Source organism: Lissotriton helveticus, chromosome 9 (genome assembly GCF_964261635.1).
Source record: "Lissotriton helveticus chromosome 9, aLisHel1.1, whole genome shotgun sequence".
NCBI classification, from domain to species: Eukaryota; Metazoa; Chordata; class Amphibia; order Caudata; family Salamandridae; genus Lissotriton; species Lissotriton helveticus.
This window is the reverse complement of record NC_136070.1, coordinates 916,143,363-916,161,301: the sequence shown is the minus strand read 5'-3', so window position 1 is coordinate 916,161,301 and position 17,939 is coordinate 916,143,363. Positions and strand designations below refer to the sequence as shown.

General features: G+C 45.6%; 1 protein-coding gene across 1 annotated transcript in view; it reads right to left on the bottom strand.

Annotated features, from left to right (window-relative positions):
* Positions 1–17,939, bottom strand: part of LOC144781993 (cyclin-dependent kinase-like 1) — a 306,255-nt gene that overhangs the window by 20,753 nt on the left and 267,563 nt on the right. The window contains exons 8-9 of the mRNA XM_078661090.1: positions 4,332–4,388; positions 3,141–3,299 (exon numbers count right to left, since the gene is read on the bottom strand). Coding sequence (XP_078517216.1) covers positions 3,141–3,299; positions 4,332–4,388 — 216 coding nt within the window. The remainder of the gene's footprint in view (positions 1–3,140; positions 3,300–4,331; positions 4,389–17,939) is intronic.

The following is a 17,939-nucleotide window of genomic DNA, read 5'->3' as shown; positions in this document are numbered from 1 at the left end:
TAAGAAGTATAGGGACTGTATTACTTGACCCCTTTGATGCAGAAGAACAGGCATGTGGCATCTTTGCTGAGAAGTGCTCGGACCTCATCTTACTAGAGTGCCTGGTGCTCTAGACTGATGATTTGACGTTGACGTAGAAGAGGTGTGGCGCAACAGCCAGGGTGCACGACTCCGGACCACGGAGTTCACATTTCGATCCCCGACGGCAGGTTAGCCCAGCACCATGTGACTCTCGGCAATAGCTCGCTTAATCTTCCCGACAGCGCCCAGCGCCCGGACACCTCCCCGGAGGTAGCTGTGCGCTTTACAAATGCTGGTATTTCATATTTGATGCTTGGTGGTGTGGTGTGAAACTCCAAGCAGTATGATGGAAAGGAACCACATTTCTGGGGTTATTTTACTTCCAGTGTGGAAGAAATAACCCAATTCTTCCCCTGACAGATGATCAGAGGAAATGGTGAGCAGGTCAATGCTTTAAGTTAAAGGCACCCTTTCCATGGCCATCTCATCTATTGCCGCTACCATTTCCTCTGAAACCTTCTTTTATGAAGGTATTCTAGCCATGTTCCTACTGAACTAACTGTTGCTGGTGAAAGCCAGGACGTTTCAGTGTTGGAGCATATCGGATGCCCACTCTCACATATTAGCGCACAAAAACCAGTTTTAATTGTTCACGTTTAGTGCACACCCATGACCTATGCAGTGTCTGTTTTAATGTGCTTCATGATACTGACAACTTGGGGTCCAAACAGTTGTTCACCATCAAAGGGGACATTAATGATGTGCTGTTGGACCTTAGGTTTAAAACCGGACACCAGCAGCCAAGCATCGCTTTGGAGCATGACACTTATATTCATCTCTATGGAAGTTCCATCTGCAGCATCCAAACTGTAACAAAGTTGGCACGCAAAATAATTTTTCCCTCGTGGACCAGCTCTCTGGACACTTTTACAACAGGCCCTAGCAAGGTACCTAACGAGTTGTTCCATCTCCTCCCAAATGTTATCTATTCATACCTGTAGAGGAACCCAACCAAGCTACCTATGTGTCACTGTGCTGTGGCACCCACTGCCACACACTTTCCAGTTGTATCAGTCATGTGGCTTTCTTTATCAGGAGGTAGAGCATCCCCTTTACCCTGTGCAGATGCCCTCTTTTGTGCAACCAAGAAGTTAGGTGGGACATTTCCTTTCAATTCTGGTTGTATCCAACCAGGCCATCACTGGTTCCTTGAGGCTTCCACCGTGCATCAAGTCCAGTTTTGGATATGGTCTCTACTAGGAACGTGTCCAATTCTTTATTACATGCAGTTTCACCTTATGGTGCTCTGTTGCGTTTGGGATTACAGCATGGAAGGCTCTAGTGTCATCCAGTGGTGAAGCTTTCACTGGGTAGGGCTCAAGCTTGTCATCCCCATAAGGGACCATATTATATTCATCAGGCTGCAGATAGCAGGGCCTGATAATAAGCACCGCTCAGTTAGATTCATGCCCCAGACTGGGGCTGTGTCACAGTGGTGAACAACTGAAGCAATTTAAATCTTAAATGAAAGACCTGGTCAATCCAGTATTAGAACTGTGAAAAAAAAGTTGTTCCTCAAAACTTTCAAATGGAAGAAAAATAAACGAGAAAGTTACCTTAATGAATAAGTTAACTCTTCATTTAAATTTTCTCCCATTTCCAAGTGTTGCATTTACAAGTAGCAGGCCTCTAACTCACAGTCGGCAGTAAGTTACCGTAATGATTAAGTTAACTCTTCATTTCTATTTTCTCCCATTTCCAAGTGTTGCATTTACAAGTAGCAGGCCTCTAACTCACAGTCGGCAGTAAACACTGTGCCATAAGTATAAAGGAAATATACAGGCCTTTTTTAACATGAGAAACATGTAAAGTGCTGATAAATGGTCCATTATATGTTTTTTTTGGCAGATTTTCTTCTGCGCTTCAATGTTCTCCCATGTATATTTTATATGTTTGTGAAATTCAGGTAATGGTGCCACATATGGCGAAAGGTATGTCCTGTGCTGCAATTACATAGAATTTTTTGTGAAACAACAACGGTCCATGCAAAAGAATTATATGCAAAGCAATGAATATAGACTGAATCAGTTCTATATTTGGGGCGACATGTCCAGCCGGACAGAGGTCTTCAATTTTTTACTCAATTGAAATATTTCATACACAGGAATACCTTCAACAAATCACCAGTGTGGGGCACAAGCCTGTACCCAAACACAGTCAGATCAGTACAAAAGGTGAACAGAGGAAAAGAGCAGGGCTTTTCAAGGCAAAAGCAGCGATTTCTGTAAAGTATTGAGTGTACAGAAATATCAGTTAAACACCATTACATATAACATATAAATCAAGCATTTGTATATGGTGTACAATGAGTCGACGGCGTTTCGGTCCCACTACTTAGTCATGGGGACCATCATCAGGACATTTATATTTGCTTTTAACATTATAAGCCTCTAATGCTGGGGGGGGGGGGGGAAAGGAAAAAGGTTACCCCGATCGGCACGGGCAAGGGCTAAGAAATTGATAGCCTGGGGGAGCAGCCCAGAATCGGGCGCTATTGAGGTGGGCCGCGCTTCATTGATTAAAATCCGCGGTACCAGGAGAAGACCGGTTCAGTCGGTAGTGGAATCTGTTTCCTGGTTTCCTCCTTACATAGAACGCAGGTTCTCAGTCACTGGCACAAATATATCCAATTCATACGCACACATGTTCATACATCCCCAATGTTTGCCCTCTCACTGACAAATATGGCAGCCCTATGGCAATCCTTTCATAGTGCCCTTAGTCCAAGTATTTTGTTCAAACCATAGGATCTGGCTCTATGGACATTAGGCTTTAAGTCAGTGAACCTGGGAGTTGGATTGTCTGGTAACAATGCACAAGTTGTTTCATCTTCAGTAGTTCACAATGAGCCACTGCCTACCGAGAGGCCACGTGTTGTTAACTGGCACAAAAAGTATTTCTCAACAAATGCTAAACGTTTTGAGGGTTGGGAAGTACATCTGGAATTCCCTTAAGACAACAAGTTACAATACGTCCAGTCCTATGTCAGGTCTGCCTGTGATTCAAGGATACTTGTCATTTAATCCTCCTCAAGTCCATGAACAGATCAATTGCCTTACCCCCTGGTTCTTCTTTCGTTGTGCCTTCTCATGCTTCCGACTGGTCTTCTCATGCTCCTTGAGGTTACAATCCATGTCCTCATGGAAGCTGTGGAAGTATGGCTGTGCAAGGAGCTCTTCACAGGTCTGCCTCCCAGAGGGGTCCATGACAAGGCAGGCCTACAGGACACAGGAATAAGTACAGTCCACATAATAAATGCTCAGCATTTACAAATCAGGGGTACCAACATTTAAGGCAAAGGTTCAACAGCAGCAGGGTTAACACAGGCTACAACTACGCTTGTGGAGACCTTTTAAGACCCTCTTAAAGGGATAAGTGTGAAATGACCCCATGCTCCACTGGCATCCTAAGCAATTGCTTGGAAGAAAGCCTGGTACTACCTCCATGGGGGTCTATGATGTGACTTAAATCACTTACCCTCTGGGGGATGTCCTTGAAAAGGAACCTTAACCCTCTGCCATGCACTTTCCCACAGGGTGTCTCAGGATGGCTGCCAAATGAGTACCATACGGGGGTGGTGCATAATTACACAATATCTCCAGGGCCTATTCGTATAAGTGACTTCATCTGTAATATGGCTTTGATGCACAGACAAAGCCTATTGTCAACTCAAGTTCTAATGACAGGTTACCTGTGGTGACTTTGTGTTGCAACAGCAACTTATCTACACCTATCTCATGTCCTGATAGCAGGTTTTCCTATATGTACCTCAGGTCACAATAGGAAACTCCCTCTAATGAAATCGAATCCCATTTCAAAGTTTCAGATTCTCTGTACTGACATGATCAAGCTAAGTTCTTTGAAACTGATTCAGCAACAACATCAGGTTCCAGGTACTCTGGTCTCGATTCCAGACTCACTGTGACCAGCTCATATTCTGAGTTAGAACTTTACGAGGACCTGAGGTTCAACAATCAGTATTTCAAGGCATAATTCAGGTCCACCATGTTAAAGAGTAGGTTCTATGATTTGAGCTCAAATCTGGTATTAGGTACTCCACTGGCAACTATATTTTCCACCCCCCTTTGTAGCTTACTATAAGATCTGTTCTACTCACTCTGCTCAAGACCGTAATCAGATATTCAGTCCTGATGGAATCATGTTTCATATGCAGAGTCACTACTTCAACTTTCCTCCAGACAGAAGTTCTATGAAAGGAGACCCAATGCAGTGCATTGTAAAAAACTTACTGTCATCAGGTCCAGCTCCTCGGATGAAATATCTGGAAATCTAGCACAAAGTGGCTCCTAAAACATAATGAATACATTTAGTGATGCTTAAGAGTGCTTTGTTATGTGACATTTTTAACAGGTGCATAATTACAGTGACCTCTTAGTACTAGAAATTAAATAATATTTATAAAGCGCCACTGTGACCTAGCTGGGAATCCTGGTGCAAGCCTCTAAATCCCACAGGTAAAACTCAAGCACTGTAACACATTAGGCAAGAAAGAGCCACATCTTCAAGTCTTTCCCGAAAGTCATTCAGTTTTGGCAAGCTTTAAGCGAGAGAGGTAAGTTGTTCCAGTATTGTGCTGATCGAACTGAAAAGGCATGACCAGCCACTCAAGCTTTCTTAAACATTAGAATGCAAATAAGATTTGCGCTAGAGGGTAACAAGACTCTTCAAGGCACATAGGGGCCTATTTACAAGCCCCTATCGCCACTGGAATGTCACTTTCAGTGATGTGGTGGCGATAGGGGCCTCGCCTTATTTACAAGGCAGCGTTAAGCCACTTAACGTAGCTCAAAGCAGCCTTGTAAATAAGGAATCCTTTAATGCTGTACTCAGCATGAAAGGGGAGGGCAATGGATGTTGCCGTGGACGTTCCCCTATTTACAAGGGCAGCGTAAATAGGAGGCAGTTCCAAAATTAAGACCAGGGAAAATATAGTCTTAAACAGGCAAAACGAGGAGAAATACTTTAGTTCTCCTCGTTTTTGCAGCTTCCATATGTGCTGCGTTGTGCAGCACACATAGAAACAGCAACAGGCCATTGATTGTCAATGTACAGGGAAGTGACCCTTCCTGCACATAAACAATCTATAAATGACATTTTGTTACTTCTATGTGTGCTGCATTAGGCAGCACACTAAAAGTTACAAAACACCATTTTAAGATTGTTTATGAAGTGGGACCTTCCTGCACATAAACAATCTTCAACTCAACACATACACCCTTGCACTATGGTGTAAGGGTGCCTGCATTGGTGCTAAGCTGCTAAATTTAGAGCCAGCGCATGGGGGAAAAGCATGGCTGCACCCAGCCGCGGCCTGTTGTGGGTGTACCTGCCGGGCGGTGACGTGGGGAGGGGGCGGGGTAGGGTGGGGGGGGGGGTAGTAATCTATGGATTACGGAGTTTTACAGGTAAGTAAACATATAAATAAATAAAACGAATTTCTTTGCGCGCACTGCATCGCATTTGGGGATGCAGTGCACGCAACAAAATTCATTTTATTTATTTATATGTTTACTTACCTGTAAAGCTCCGTAATCCATAGATTACTACCCTCCACCCTGCCCCTCCCCCTCCCCACGTCACCGCCCTGCAGGTACTCCCACTACCGACCGCGGCTGGCTGCACCATATTGTTGTAAATATGGTGCAGCCCTGCGTTTCAGAAGTGGCGGAGCATGGGTTTAAGCCAAGAAGGCTAACACCATGCTTCGCTCCGCCACTTCTTTGTACATATGCCCCATAGTATGTAAATTGTCTCAGCAGAAAATGAGGACCAGTCGTATGAACGTCCCCAAACATAACGTACATTGCTTTTAAAAGAATTGTTTTAGCCACAGGGAGCCAATGTAATTAAGCAAAGGCCCAAGAAGTAGATGAAAATCTGGGCAGAGCTAAGGCTAACTTGACCGCAGCTGCCTAGATTCACAGCGAACACTTCAGTAAATAAGCAGGAACATCCAAGAATAACGCTTTGCAATAATCAAGACAGCTCAAAAGGGTGCCTATACAGCAAGATACGTTTGAAGCCTTCTCATTAAGGCAAAGAAAGTGGATTATAGCTTGTTAACATGTGCGGAAAGGGACAGATCGCTATGTAGATGAAATCCCCCCCAGTTATGTACCAATTGGGCGATCCCTGGTGCTGCACTGTTAGACAGAGGCCAGAAATTAGATGGTAAAGATGGCAATGGTGGAATACTACTTAAGCTCCGAATATGCATGCCACGGTGCCATGGGGGATATTTATCGTACCCGATACAATCTGGCACTCTTGTTCAGTATTTATCAAATTAGATAATTATCAACTTTTCTGAGTTTTCCTCCAAAATGCGACTTGACATGCACATTTTGATGCTTACTACACCCAAATCCACTGATAACTAAATTAAAGAGCCATTAAAGAGCCATTTTTCCTTTGGTAGATGTCAGCAGGTTTGCCAATATCCAGGGGTTGTAAATTTAATCGCAACTGGTAATTGGCACACGTGATAAAATCAGCACAACTAATAATTCTGATATGTGTGGTATCACAAAAAGGAGCACTTTATTGGATAGATGTTCAGATTTGTGGTTGCTTCTAAAACACTAGTGGAACATGCTCACAGTTTGTACTCTAGTGCACCCACGCTGCAACTACATTACAAGAGACCCTCCCAAAGGATGCACTGGCAGGCAGGGTTGCTACATGTCTGCATTTCCTGGGAGGAGCAAACCTACTATGCGTCTACAAGATCTATTTTTATCACTCTTCTGTGCCTGTGTAGAAGTCACATAGTCTAATGCATTTACTCATTTCAATTTGATGTTGCCACCCATGCAGATTTGGTGAATGCCCACTTTTTATTGAGTGCTGAGTACTACGTCTGCCACAAAATGGTTATTAAAGAAGATGCTGCTTCATTTGTGGGCGCTTCTGTAATACAAAATTCCACAAGAAGAGCAAAAACAGGGACAAAAATGTTTTAACAATATGCTCAAGATAGTGATTTTCCCAACTGTTGCTTGAAGACTATGGGCCTAATTCTGATGTCGGGCGGATCGCCACCGACAAGCGTCAGTGGCGGTCCATCCGACATCCGAGGCTGAGGTCCGACCGATGGATTAGGACACCGGTGGTTGGAGCTGATCAGGTGGGGGAAAGACCAACACCTCTGACAGGCTCAAGGAGCCTGTCGGGAAGGTGGTCGGAGCCTAATTCCTACAATAGAGGCGATGCCTGCGTAGGCACAGCCGTAGGTATTAGGATGTCAGTTTCCGACAGCTTTTCAGGGCTGTCCCACTTCCATGAAAAGGCTGCCGGAAGTGACTCTGGGGACCCCCAGCAAGGCCCCCATCACCCGTGGGCCTCCGCTATGTGTGGTACATGTGGTGCCCCACAAACATCAATGCACCATAAGCCAGGCACCACATGGTGGCTAGCACAGGATGCATAGAGATTTAAAACATGCCATTTTCTACTGAGCCTTGTGCTGCAGCCCTTTTCAGGGGCGCAACACAAGCCGCAATAGACAATGCCATGTTCACGACCGCCTGCACGGTGGTCGTATCATAATAGGGCTGTCGGGGCCGCCGACTCCTTGTCGGACGGTCTTGAGAACGAAATGATGCCATCGTCATGAGGCCCTATGCCACAAAGCGGCAGCCTATGCACAGAACAACTGGTCTACTGTCCTAAAATGGCAAAACAGAATACCTGCCAGAAGTCTTAAAGCACAGAATATCAAACGACAAGAAGGAAAGTATAGGTTAATATGGAGGTCAATATTGAAAACCCTAAATGGTAAAAGGTCTATGAGGTGAAAATATATTCTTGCTTGTCATCAAGGTGACGGGCTACCTCACCCACAATAATGCCTAAAAGTGCAGGTGAGCACTGCCCTCTCGTTTAGCATCAAGTCGTGCTGCTTAAAAAAACACAAGTGGTTCCAGCTGAAGCAGCGCATGTCCTGCCTACAGTAAGAGAAACTCAATAAAGAAAATAGTGCTTACAGACCAAATAACATGTACTGTGTAACAACCGAAGTAAAAGGGCCAGTAGCCATGGGAGGATACAAATGAACATCTATACAATAAGGAGCTACAGAGGGAATACACAGATTAGGTCGCCCTCCACTCAAAATCATAAATAACAACAATGAGACCTAATCTGCTGAGGCAATAATCTTCTTCACTTCATGAGTGGGAATAGAAGTATATTTTCTTCCTCAACAAGAACCCTTTACTTTTTTGTTGGTATTGTCCCTTACTCAGAGTTGCCATGAATCTTTACATTGAGGAACCAACCTCGAAATCACCAGTCACTGTGTTCAAAAGAAATACTTCATACTTTCACAGGTATTCACATCACTGAAATGTGAACCAATGTGAAAAAATGTAAACAAACGAGGTAGCACCTCATGTGAGCACCACCAGAGGCGGTGACTGGTTAAATATCATCAGTTATGCCCACGTTTCTCATCATAGGTTGCTACCCCGTAAAAACAAAAATAATCGTGGGCGGTGTCCAGAAAAACAATAAATAGCGGTGAACATATGTGTAAAAAATAACACAGTTCAACACCGTGCAGTTAAAATTGAGATAACCATCAAAGTCACCCAAAAACCACTTTTATTCTAGACTCGTGTGCTTATTCAAAATAAAACCTACTGCATGTGTGCAAACCAATTAATGATGGGCCGACATGTTTCATTGCCTGTCAACTGTAGCGGCAATTATTTAAGGGCTCGAGGACTTTGTCCACCTTTTCTGGACCCTTATTATGGACACACAGTGACTGTTAAAAATAGAGGAGATTCATTAAAAGCACGTCTAACCAGTACAGAATTCATATCACTACACTTAACCAGTGGTAACTTGCATCAAAACATACATATTTACCCGGTAGTAGCCAGGCCCCCTCGTACCAGCTAGCCACCTCATCAGTGCGCTACTCAGTATACCCTGAGGTGGTGCCCCAAGCTCTTCAAGAGTTCTTAACTCACTTTCAAGGCTAGCAACCGGATGTTATTGTTCAATCCAGTCTAATGCGTCTGGTGACGATAAATCTATGGCTGTTCTTTTTCGAAGAGAATTATCTCTATCTGTCTATTGGGATTGTCTATAGTCTCCAGAAAGACCCACTTGAGGACCTCCACTGTGTGGTTGATTCAAGATAATGGTTACTCATTTTTGTCATGATTTTCTTACACTGGATATTGCTTCTGTGTTCTCCTATACGAACACGGATCTTGCTGCATGTCATACCGATGTATCTCATATTACATGGCCAAGTAAACATATACACTACATGCAATGTATTGCAGTTAGTGTGTTTACTATATATTGAATGGTTTTCCAACCCAAAGTCAATTGGCTTTGTTGCTGTAGTCAGTGGACAAATACTACATGAACCACTAGGAAAATGTCCCACTACTTATTGGAGACCCCAAAGCTGTGGTACGTTTGTGGATTTCTTCAAGGAAGTGATAGGGTGGGTGTGTACTAATTGACCTAAAACATTCGAGCCTCTGTTGTGTGCAAATCTCGGCTTTCCAAAACTCAATGACCCTGTATTGATAATGCGCTAGTTCTTGTTAATAATTCTCTTGACATGGTTAGAGGCTATGTTATACGTAGTCACACAGGTTAGGATGTTAGTGTAATTAGTTTTTGGTGGTGTATCAAGGAGCCCCTCCCTTTTCTGGTTCCTGGCTCACTTGGACTTATCGAGTCTGGATAATCTCTGTCCTCAAGTTTAGAGGTGAGTTCCCCTGTTTGTAGTTTGAAGTCCTTGATATCTCTGAAGTTCTTCAGAAACTGTAGAAATTTACCATACTTGAGATTCCCATGTAATGGTTGGGGGTGGAAACTACTGAATTTCAATAGACTGTTTTTATCTGTAGGTTTCCTATAAGTATTGGTCTTGAGACCATCTCCCCGCCCCCGGTCAGGGATGATGTTAATGTCAACAAAGCAGAGGTTAGTTCTACTTATTGTGTGTGTAAATTTTAGATGATGGTCACATATGTTTAGACAATTTGAAATGCACAGGCAGAAGTCTCATCCTCTTTCCAGAATGTTTGCATAGTAATATCTGATGTCTATATAAATTTTAGTCAGTGAGGACAAACGTCTCTTCAAAATGATGTACGCAGAGTCCTGCCAAACTAGGGTCAGAGTTACTGCCCATCGATATCCCATGGATATGTTGTACAGTGTGCCCAGGAACTCAAAATAATTCTCTGTAAGGGCTAGTCTACTGAATTCCTGGACAAAATGGAGTAGGGTGTTATACTGCCAATCTTTGTGATAAAGAATCTCCTCTAAGGTATCTAAGGTGGTCTTTTGACTTTTGAGGTAAACTAGTGTACAGACTCTCAATGTCAATGCCTGCCTGGAAGTTGTATGAGTGGTCAAAGGGTATATCACGCAAAATGCCTATAACGTCCCTTGTGTCCTTCATATAGGTTGGAACCTGTTGTACAATAGAGTGGAGAAACAAGGCAGCACATTAAGATATAGGTTCAAGTATAGAGCCAATGCCTGACACTACTGGTTGACCTGGTGGAGGTATGAGATTCTTATGTACCTTAGGCAAGATGTAAAAGAAGGGTATGAATGGATTTTCTTTCAGTAGAAACTTGACTTCCTTCTTCGAGGTCCCATTCCCAAACTGTGCTCCTTCCACTAGTTTGTTTATAATATTCTTAAGAAGCAATGCTGGGTCCTCTATGATCTTTCTGTGATGTCTGTTGTTCGCTAATAATCTTTTACACTCAGACTCATAATCATCTTTGGTGAGAAGGATAATGCACCTCCTCTGTCAGACGGTTTCATGATGATACTGTCATCATTAGCCAGTTCTTTCATAGCCAATCGCTCATTCCAGGTAATGTTCTGGAAGGTCTTGATTTTGGTTGTATCAACAGATTCAATCTCCTTAAAGATTGCATGTTTCAAAGCCAGTACCTCAACTGGGACAGCTGTGGAGGGGAACAGAATCTTGAGCTTACTCGAATATTTGTGCCACCAATTGAATCTGGTTCCTGCTTGTCATTGAAGTAAGCACAGAGCTTTATCTTCCTGCAGAATTCTGCAATTTCACAATGTAACTTAAAGTGGTCAAATGAAGGGGTGGAGATAAACACCAATCCTTTATTTAAGTCACGGATTTGGACGGGGGTCAGTTCCTTCCCCATAAGGTTGAACACTAAGGAGCAGTCAAACTTGTCCCTGGTATTTGGTTCTTGGTCTGACTTCTCGTTTGGTCCCGAGGTTTGATTTGTCTCATTGTACCTCCTTATTTTTTCTTCCTTTGGGTTGCTCTGGTCTCTCCATAAAAATGTGGTCTAAACAATGGGCAAAAACCTCTGAAGTTGGTTGGGCAAGAATGGATGACTCCATGCACCAATCTGTGGTAATGAATAATGAAAAAATGGTGGTTGTCCAAAGTCTGCTTACTGCCAAAGTTGGAATCACTTCTTCCCTCTGTGTCTGCCTTTTTCTTCTTCCCCTCTAGACCTTGCTAATGCACCATCCTGCTGAGTCAGAAGAGTTTCTGTCCAAGGAATCAGAGTCGCTTTTATTGTTTTCCTAGACCGTGGATGGTGTATAGTCTGGGACAGAATAAGGATAGACCTTCCTTTGAGAGAACTGCTTGATGTCTTTGCTTAATTTCTGAATTTTGATTGAGCGAAAAGGTCCTTCATTACCGTCATCTCTTTATTGATCTTTTCTAATCTTTTATTATATATAGAGATCTGTAACACAGACTTCACTTTGGGTTAACTAATCTGAATCTTATTAGTTAGGGCATCTGATGGTCTCTTGGCCATTTTATAATGAGTACAAGCCAATCTTGGGTGCAGGGCCGAGCTATCAACAACCAATCCTTCCTGAATGCATGATCCCCCGGAAAGATCCCAGGTGCATCGCTCAACTATACGCCTCTTTATGCTGCATTTATCCTTCTGATTCAGCCTTCAATTAGATGGGTTCTCTTTTATTGCAGGCTCACCTCCAGGCTGGAACACCCACAACTGAGCCACAAAGAGGTGTGAGCAGTCTGCACCTGACTATTAACAGCCACACCTCACAGTGATCAGTAAGCGAGACAAAGAGCTGACCCCCACTTCTAAAGGACCCTTCACCCTCTGACAACAGGAACTGCAGCCCAACCACTGAACCCTAGCATCACCCTAAGTGCAGTTTCAAGAAGACTAACTAGCAGTCATGTGTATCAAAAATACCTAGCTGAATTTCTAAGGGGAAGTATGTTTCCTTTTCCCTCATGTTAGTTTCTGGATTCCCTCCTCTAGTGTCAGGAATGTCAACAACACACTTCCACTGTCTGGGAAAGCCGCCTCAGATCCATCTTTTGCACATGACTGGCCAGGGCCTTCAAAAATGAAACATGCGGGCCTGTGTCACTCTGGCTCACTCAGTCATTCATGCAGTGTGTTACGTGCTTCTGCAACACGTACTCATCCATGCACTAGTCGGTGCTAGGGTCCATCATTTGCAGAAGAAATGTATACAGTGGGCCAGCAGGCTTACTCTCTCTTGATGAAGGTAAAAAAGCCTGTTCTTGTTAAGCTCACTACAAACATGGCATGTTTCCCCCATCATGCTACAAGCATGAACCCGTGAATGGGGCAGTAGTCACCTTCCGCTACTTAGTTCACCCCCCAAGGCCCATGACCGGTCTAAGAACAAACTCTTGTCGAAGCAGACTGGACCTTTGTGCAGCTGCTAGTTTAGCACAAGAACATTCCCATTCCAACAATAAGCATTTCCAAAGCCAGGAGGTCTAGCATTGGTGTTGACCTATTGGATTTGCCAGTGCTTATTTTGTTTATTAATGTTTTTCGTACGAAGACACACAAGCAGCTAGGTAGCATTTTTTAGGGAGCCGCTGATCCCTCCCCTAAATAAAATGACAAGCATTGTCTAAAAGTCAAAACTGATATATTTTTGGTAATGTAAAAGCAAACACTGCATGAGTCGTCCCTGCCAATGAAGGGAATTACTTATTGTGTGGATATGCACACTGTGCAAGAGGAGAAAGTCGTCCCTCACAGTCAGGTAAGCCAATGGCTGAAGTATGCTCACTGTAATCAATATTGTATGTTGTGGTGGGTGGAAGCAAAATGTGAATGAAATTACAGCATACCAATAGATGAAGATGGCGGCTGAAAGTCCCTGCAAGTATGAAGCTATACTATAAACTAAAGGGAACTGATTTAGAGTTTGGCAGACCGATTACTCCTTCACATACGTCACAGATATCTCATCCATCATATTACAAGTGTATTATATGCTATGGCACTCAGCCAAACTCTAAATCAGACCCAAAATGTCTTGGCTTACGCCAGACTTAAAAATAAACACTGGAAGAGAGACTAATAGGTCTTGCAAATGAATAGGCGAGTCAGTTTTGGCTGTGATAGTGGACAGTAAGTTATGACATGAGAGGGACACAGTGGGGTATATTCTCAAGAACGTGTGATAACCAACGCAAAAGTTACTTAACGCAACCCTCAACATCGCAATATATCGCGGGAACTTAAGCCGTGTTAACCAAGTATTCACAACACGGCGGTACCATGCGATAGTCACCAGATAACGCATCAAATGGGCGTGTTATAATCAATGCCACACCGCAAAAAGGCGAAACGCGAACACAAAAAAAGCTGCAATGTGGCCAATCGCGATACTGAAATCAGCGAAAACCATCTACAGGCCTGCAAATCCCACACCTCTGGCAAGAAAATGCACTCTAAAAGCAAACAAGCATTGAAAATGCAATAGGTCTCGCCTTTGATTAAGTTAAAGCCTTTTGCTTTGCTAATGGTATAGTATAGCAAAGCAAATGGCTTTAACTTAATGAAAGGCAAGACCTATTGCATTTTTAATGCTTGTTTTCATTATGATTTTTTTCAATACATGTATATGTTGACTGTTAGACTTTACGTGACTCCACCCTTCTTGACTCCATCACTTTTAATATGCCACACATTGATCCCCAATGCATGGGTTCCCGGGTTTTTTTGTGGGTTTTTTTGTGTTGCAATTCCAGCACTGAACCCAGCACAACTTTTCATGCCATCAATAAATCGTTGCGACTGGGGTAGGTGATACTAACACCTGTTATTGTAATAACGTGGTGCTTAGCTGTGAACCAACATGTCTTTGGCAGCAAGCACTATATAAAACGAAATTTGAGATCTGTGCCCTTACCTGAGAGCAGATTGCCTCAGTGTCAATGTGGCCGCTTGTAAAGCGCTCCTGGGTGACGCTACAGTCTCTTGATGCTGTGGGGGGTGCAGGTGGCCCAAAGGTGCACGGCATGCACGTGTCCACATCTATCCAAGATGCGAACACTGTGACTCCAGAACTGGATGCTCTGTGGAATGAGATGTCCACCTAGAGCATTCCAGCGGTCTGTCCTGTTCACTGCTCGGACCCTGGGCCTCCCAGGAGCCCAGGGATGCGACAAGAGCAAGCAGATGGGGGCAAAGACCAGCGCGCACCACGGGAGCAGGGCTCTGCTACCGGCCGTGGGTGCCCTTTGAGGGTGAAGAGTTTTGGGCACAGCACCGGTCATCCCTCAGAACTGGGAGGGCTTACTGAGGAGGACAGCTTTCAAGAGCACACAGTACATCTGCCCTTCTCGTGGAGCCCTGCCGCCCCTCGGATCCAGTGCGAGCTCTTCCAGGACGTCCCTCCGAAGTTCAGAAGGACCCGGCCGCCGCCATCAGCCCTGCTCCAGTGACACATACTTCAAGGCCACCCGGAAGAGACCGCTCCAGGTTTACCTAAAAAAAGCTGATCGCAGCTAAAGGACAGAAGTGGATGCCTGCGTGTGCCCCGGGGGAACTGCAGGGCAGCAAAAAGACAGAAGTGGATGCCTGCTTGTGCCCCGGGGGCACTGCAGGCAGCAAAAAGACAGAAGTGGATGCCTGCTTGTGCCCCGGGAGAACTGCAGGGTGCAGCCTGTCTGGGAAAGCGAAAGCACGCCGCCATGCATGCATAGGGACAAAAAATGCACGCGCGTGGGCACATCCCTATGCTAATGAAAGTAAACAAAGATGGCGTCGGGCTGTCCACATGCGCGTGCATTTTTTTGTCCCTACGCGTGCATGTTTAGCTTTGCGGATGGGGAGAGCAGCCATCTTTGTCCATCTGGACGCGAGTGCATTCAGCTTTGGCTGAATCGATTCCAAAAGGTCCTCCCCATGGCGAGAGCAGCGCATGCGCTGCTTTCGCCAGGCGAGACCTAAAAAGAAAAACACCAAAACCTATTCAAACTGCGTAGCACCATGGATGCACCCGGACCGAGTGCAGAGGACAAGCCGAACTCCACAAGCCCCACGGAGGACCAGCCAGGAACCCCGGGGAAGGGTAAGGTGAAGACGAAGAGGAAGACGGGGTTCAGTGCACAGGAAGACCGGATCATGGTCAAGGAGGTGATAGAACACCATCACCAACAGTTGGTCACCTTCACTGCGGCGCTGTCAACCCAAACGGAAATATGGCAGTCCATCCTCACCAACGTCAATGCAGTCGGAGTGGCGAGGAGGTCAATGGAGGAGGTCAAGAGACGCTGGCATGAAGTGCACAGCCAAACCAAGGAGAAGCTCACCACCAACAGGAAGGCAGCAAAGGCGACTGGAGGTGGGAGTCCTGTACCACAGGAGGAGCTGGATGAGCTGGAGGAAATGGTGGCCACAGTCATCAGTGTGGAGACGGTGGCAGGAGTTGTGGGCATGGACGCAGCTCGAAATGACCTGACACAACAGCAACGGGGTGAGTAACCACCAGGGACTGAGAGAGATGGGTACAATGTCACACATGCACAATCATGTGTCGCACACTGTACACCCGCAATCAGTGTGGACCATGTCCCTGACATCCTTGCCATACTGCAGCACACATAGGAACACCAAGTAGGCTCCCATCCACTATGTGCACATATGGGCCCCCTCCAAATCACCAACGACATAACCGAGCCATGCACAAGTGATGGATACAGAAAAGCAGTGGCTGTGTGAGCCACGCTGACTTTGCAAGTGACACTGCATGACCAGTAGCATGGCTGCAGTCAAAATACATGACAGTGTGCACAAGACGCCATTGAGGTGGCTGAGTGTGGACCACATCCTTAAAGGAGCAGGTCACACTCAGACATATCCACGTGCACCCACAACCCATGCCGTCCAATACATGCAGCCGACAAACAAAGCACAGGGCCACAGAATCTGTCCAAGAGCACATATGACCCAAGTCGCAAACATTTCACCCCCTGAAAAGCACACACGTCAAAGGCACACCACCTCGAAGGGAGAAGGGTACACGAAATCAGAGCTGCAGGGGCAACTCCCCCACAATGCAGCACACACACATAGCAATCACAGAACCTCAGCAATGACGGCAATGTGGTTCAAAGTGCAACACCTACACCACAGGACAGAGGACACAACAGGTTCCGCTTGTGCGTAGCAACTGGCCACTCACATCTGGCATTGACTGACACACTGTGATGATAATGTACGGGTACTACCACACATCCGTAATGTACTCGAACATCCCACTGTCCGCCATCAAATAGCCAGCTCCACCAAAACAGTCACAATGTGCATTGTCATGCAGTTTGTATGTAAACATCTGCAAAGCATCAACATACAGGGGAAACTCTGTTAACCTGCATCTGCCCTTAACATTGCAAAGGGACAATCAAAACTTACTGCAGAGCAGACCACAACTCCCATCAGTGATGATGAAGTGGACAACCTACACATATGTCAAGACACCCTCCAACTGATAATGGACAGCCTCAGCACCCCACCCCCAGGAGCCGTGCAGGCCAGCTGCCTCGAGGTGACCCCACCACCTGCACAGACCACACAGCATGAAACACACACAACCACAGCTGTCTCCCACGATCCCCACGAACAATACATGGAATTCAAACGCCATGTGTTGGGTTGACAGGTGGAGTTGGTGGATCAGCTGCGTGTGAGCTTCGAGCTCGTGGCAGCCAAACTCGATGCCATACGTGGGTGTCTGAGTCCCATCAGGGACCACGTACAGTCCCTTACGGACACCAACTGTCCGCACCATGCTCACCGACAATCCTTGGCTGACCTCGCTGGGGCCATTACTCGGATACAGGAACTGTCCAGTCAGACAGGCACCAGCGATGACAGCACAGAGTTGGCATGATGCGGAGGACAATGGAGACTATGGAGCAGATGCAGGCTGGAAGTATGGCTGCCACGGCTGAACACCAGCGAGATGTAGCTGGGATCTTCCATGCCCTGCAGTTCATAATCTTGCCATTGCTGCCACTGAGCCAGTCCCAGACAACTGCAGCGGGAACTTCGACACAGACATCTCCTACCCCTGATGTGTCAGTGGCACCCAGTGATGCAGCCACATCTTCTTCGCACTCTGATGTGTCAGTCGCACCCAGTGATGCAGCCATTATCCCGCCACACACACCGGACACCAAAGAAGTATCAGAGGAGTAAGATGCGGATGGGAATTACTGTGTGAGGAAGAAGGTAGTAGCATCCATCACCTCTAGATGGCCTGTTCCTGCCTGGTGCAGCCCTATGCATCATGCCCTGGGACAACACCTCCCACTGTCCCCCGAAATACTCTGTGACATCCAACCGGACCCCGACATGGACTGCCACATCTACACTGCTTGACAATTACATAGCAATCCTGCTGCTGACTGCACTCTCCCTCTTCCCAATCACTTTTCAATCTCCAAAGGACTCTGGTTGGCAAACCACTGGGCTCCCATGTTATGTGGGCTTGGATGACCATGTACAGCTCCTTCTCCGTCATTCACC